Below are 4,112 nucleotides of genomic sequence, written 5' to 3' on the forward strand. Positions count from 1 at the left end.
GCATAAGCGCCCCTGTGCGACCTGCAAACACAGTTTACAGGTGGGCAAAATGCGGGGTCTGATAGAGTTGCTCTAAGGGCCATATAATGACACTATGCAACATTTAATGTTTTTCAAACTTCATTTGCATTTTCTAGAAATTAAAAACAAATAAAATCTATGTTCGGGGATGAGTACTGCCCTGGATATAATCATAGCAATACTACAATGGTATGTATATATATAGAGGTAGTCGTATCTATCAATCGGTGTAGACGGGAGTACGCACAAGGATTTATACAGATTCGCCCCTCTCCAATGAAGGTAATACCCTACTTCTGTGGTGCTCTTTACTCTTAGCGTAAGGTACAAGGTGTGATTGCTCAACCCTCAGTCTGGTCCGGTGCTCCCCTCTCGACCTACATAGAGTGCATCAGGAGCAGGTACATTACGGGCTGGTACTAATGTTGTTCATGGCCTCGCGCATGGCGTACTGTTTCCTAGCTATTTCTGCTAGTAAATGTCGTATTTAACTAGATTATACCACCGTTGGGTAGCTGAAGTCATCTCGTGGGTATGAGGTATCCTAGGTAGCAGCCGATTGTAGGACAAACCGACTGCTCCCGTCTCCTTCTCGACTGACTGTAGGGCCTTATCTATCAGGGGGTGAAGGATATGACTGTAAGGCCTTAGCTAGATTATGAGCCACCCCTCTGGTCTTCTGACTTGGGCTTCATCGCCGATGGGCTGACGGTGGTGCCTCTTTGCCCATGATTTTCTAGGCGATATCCTTGATGGGCTCTGGCCCCCTGATGGGCCATTTGTATACTTGGGCCTACCCCATATTTGTAACCCCGACAGTAGCCCCAGAGTCGGTCAAGGTCGCGCTGGGGAAAAACTGATTGTTCCTTTCCGGCGAGGTTCCCCACTTTACGATGAGCTTGAGGTGCCATTATCGGTTCGACTAGAGACTTCTGCGGACTCAGATGTTCATGCCTTTGGGAGCCGAAGAGGTGAGCAATTTGGAACAAGAATTGGTGATAGCCTTTTTATATCTCTTTAGGAAGAGGACGATTTGTGGCCTAACTGTGGGCGTATCATCAAATTTTAAGTGGTGGTCTGTGGCGTCTGGGTTTGAAATGATAAGTGTCTCCGGTCAATATCCTTTATGAAGAACGCTGATCGGATGCCTTTCTTTGGAACCAAGACCGCGTAGCCGGGTATTTGATTCTCTCGGTGAGAAGTCAACTCGTGCCTCTGGGATATGGCGGGCGCTCCTTGCGATTTACACAAAGTGGATCTGTGACGAGTGCGGCTTCTCTAGGGTTTTGTCGAATGCTATGCACTTGGATTGTCTTTGTGCTTGGATGCACGGCTTTCTCGACTCAGGAATGATCCTGACAGTCAGATGCTTGTTTTTGTTCTCAGCCGACCAAATGTTTCTGCTGACTGGAAGGTGAAATGTTTACAGTCATCACTGCGAATCTTTCTGAGCCATCAAGTCAAATTCTTTCGCGTGTTTGTTAGACCGTTGTCAGGCCGCCTGTGAGAGCAGACTCCCGAATTCTGAATTCTGACTGACACAAAATCCGACTGACACTTTGCGAGTAAGTGGGTTTTAAATGTTGGCCGTATGGATTCCAGCGCGCATGATTGACGTTTTAGCTCTTTTTTTGACGCGTGTCTAGCGGGTTCTTCACGGTGGTTCACCGTCTCCCCCGCTAAAAATCACGGCCATGCGTGGGGAGGGTTTTGAACGTCCCTCCACTCTCTTCGTAACCGCTAGCGTGCAGTTCCTTCTCTTTCTTCCTCTCGAGCCTGTATATCCAATGTGGTCGTCCACCTGAAAGCTTGAGAGGGCCAAGAAAACTAGTTCTTCCTTCGTGGTGGAGGAGATTTCCTAGGTCGCGGCCTTGGCAGCAGCCGTCGAGGATCGGGGGCGCGGGAACTGGCTCCCGTCGATAGTGATGGGCAACGGGCGGGCCATCCTCACCTCCTTTTTCAAATGGGGTTTATCCCTCCCGATCCATCCTTTTCTTTAGTGGGTGCTCAAGCAGCTCCGAGTGCATCTCCATCACCTCCCACCCAACATAGTCACCCACCTCTCAAGCTTCGTGACGTTGTGTGAGGCGTTTCTCGGCATCCCGCCAGATTGGGTGCTTTCCGAACACTTCTTCTACGCCAAGCCACAGAAGGTGACGAATGACGTTTACCAGAAGTGCGGCACACTCGACATCCAGACAAAGCGCAACTCGAGCTACTTCAAGATGAAGTGGCCCTACTCGCTGAAGGGGTGGACCTCCACGTGGTTTTACCGCGTGGAGGCGCCTCTGTACACACCTGTAGCCGATAATACTACACGCACGTGCAGTGAACGACGGAATTTCACGGACAGAGTGTGTGCCCTCCTCTAATTGCACCCCGTAGTTTTATTGGTGGGCCCGCCCCATTTAATGAAATCTCAGCCAATCGAAACTAACCATCCTGTAAATCCCTTGTAAAGAACCTGTGTGTCTAGCATTACTCTTCCACAGCACATGAGCTTGTCAGGCATATTGCCGCTCGCCCACTCTCTCATAAAGGCTTTTTGTGTTTACTATACTTTGCAGTGTAGGTTTCCCCCCCCTAAAAAAAGGTGTAGTTTTTGTTTGAGAAACTACTCTGCAGCGTAGTGAGCAGTGACCGAGCTTCATGGGCCAACCTGGGCCATGAGCACCCCCAAGCTCATAAGAAAGTATTCCCTCCGTCCTTGAAAGAGTGTACTTCCAATTTTGTTGGAAAGTCAAACTTTTTCATGTTTTATCGTATTTATACAATAATGTACCAACATTTATGCCATCAAATTAATAGCGTTAGATTTATAATAAAATATATTTTCATCATATACCTATTTAATTTGACAAACATTTATATATGTTTACACAAACTCGGTCAAATATTGAGATAGTTTGACCCTTCAACAAAGTTTTTTTTTGCGAATAACCCTTCAACAAAGTTAGAAGTATATTTTTAAAAGAACAGAGGGAGTATATATGTATCCACTAAAAATCATCCCGAAGCAATTATGTTTGGCCCCAAGCCCACCCCCATGGTTTTGGCTCAAGCTCCGCCACTCGCAGCGAGTACTGACAAGAAGAGAAACATCCGAGTCACTGCAAATCAGCAATGAACTAATTGCATAGTTGTCCATATGTATGTCTATCATGTAGCATCACATGACGGGCCCCTTTTAGCTACCGATCGTTGCAGAGGATAGGTCACCAACTTGTGCTTAATTAACCTGATGAGAATAAATCTCACACTCTGTTATACACGTAGTCTTTCCCCCCGCTTTATATTATAAAGCAACGACCCAAACATCCAACAAGTCAGTACAAAGTGCAATCAAGTCATAAAGTCGTGCTGGGGGCACAGTAAGACAAGCCCCAAACAAATACACGTAGTATTAGTCTGGACTCCGGACCGATCGATCAAAGCATCCGACTTGACGCGCAAGCGCAAAACACACTCGGTGAAGCATGTGGCGGCACATGCTCGAGTACTGCGAGGTGAGCCGCCGCCGCTCCGGTGGCGGGGGCGAGGTGTTGTTCCTGAGGTACGAGGAGATGCTGCGCGACCTGGCGGCGAACCTGAAGACAACGGTGGAGTTCATGGGATGCGGCTTCTCCGAGGAGGAGCTGGCGCGAGGGGTGGTGGAGGATATCGTGGATCTTTGTAGCATTGAGAAGCTCAGGAACATGGAGGCCAACAGGGACGGGCGGCGGAACGTGTCGGGCATCAGGAGCGACGCTTTCTTCCGGAAGGGGGTCGTCGGGGACTGGAGCAACCATATGTCGCCGGAGATGGGGAAGATGCTGGACGAGATCGTGGAGGACGTGCTCCAGGGGTCTGGGTTCAGCTTCGCGGGCTCAGCTGCGGCGAGCCACTAACCACGGGTGGTACTGCGACAAACATCAATACCATTGACAAACACGGCTTGGAACACATGTTTTGTGGTGATCCATTGATTTGAGGCGCGAGTTTGAATTCCAGTTTCTTGCTTCAAAGTTGATTATCTTGCAAGTTTAAGCAGTAGTTTGATAACTCATTTCAAATGTTTCTTTCTCAAATTTCCGAATCATTCAAGTTCTACA

General features: G+C 48.3%; 1 protein-coding gene across 1 annotated transcript; it reads left to right on the forward strand.

Annotated features, from left to right (window-relative positions):
- The first annotated feature begins 3,497 nt into the window (after nucleotides 1-3,497).
- On the forward strand, nucleotides 3,498-3,908 carry LOC119310058 (cytosolic sulfotransferase 6-like). The gene has a single exon (XM_037585911.1). It carries the CDS (start codon nucleotides 3,498-3,500, stop codon nucleotides 3,906-3,908), a length of 411 nt encoding a protein of 136 aa, XP_037441808.1.
- Nucleotides 3,909-4,112: the final 204 nt, after the last annotated feature.

Source organism: Triticum dicoccoides, chromosome 5B, assembly GCF_002162155.2.
Source record: "Triticum dicoccoides isolate Atlit2015 ecotype Zavitan chromosome 5B, WEW_v2.0, whole genome shotgun sequence".
Classification (NCBI taxonomy): Eukaryota; Viridiplantae; Streptophyta; class Magnoliopsida; order Poales; family Poaceae; genus Triticum; species Triticum dicoccoides.

What these genes read in the sequence shown, in the direction of transcription:
- LOC119310058 (XM_037585911.1), top strand. Translation starts at nt 3,498, where the DNA reads ATGTGGCGGCACATGCTCGAGTACTGCGAGGTGAGCCGCCGCCGCTCC.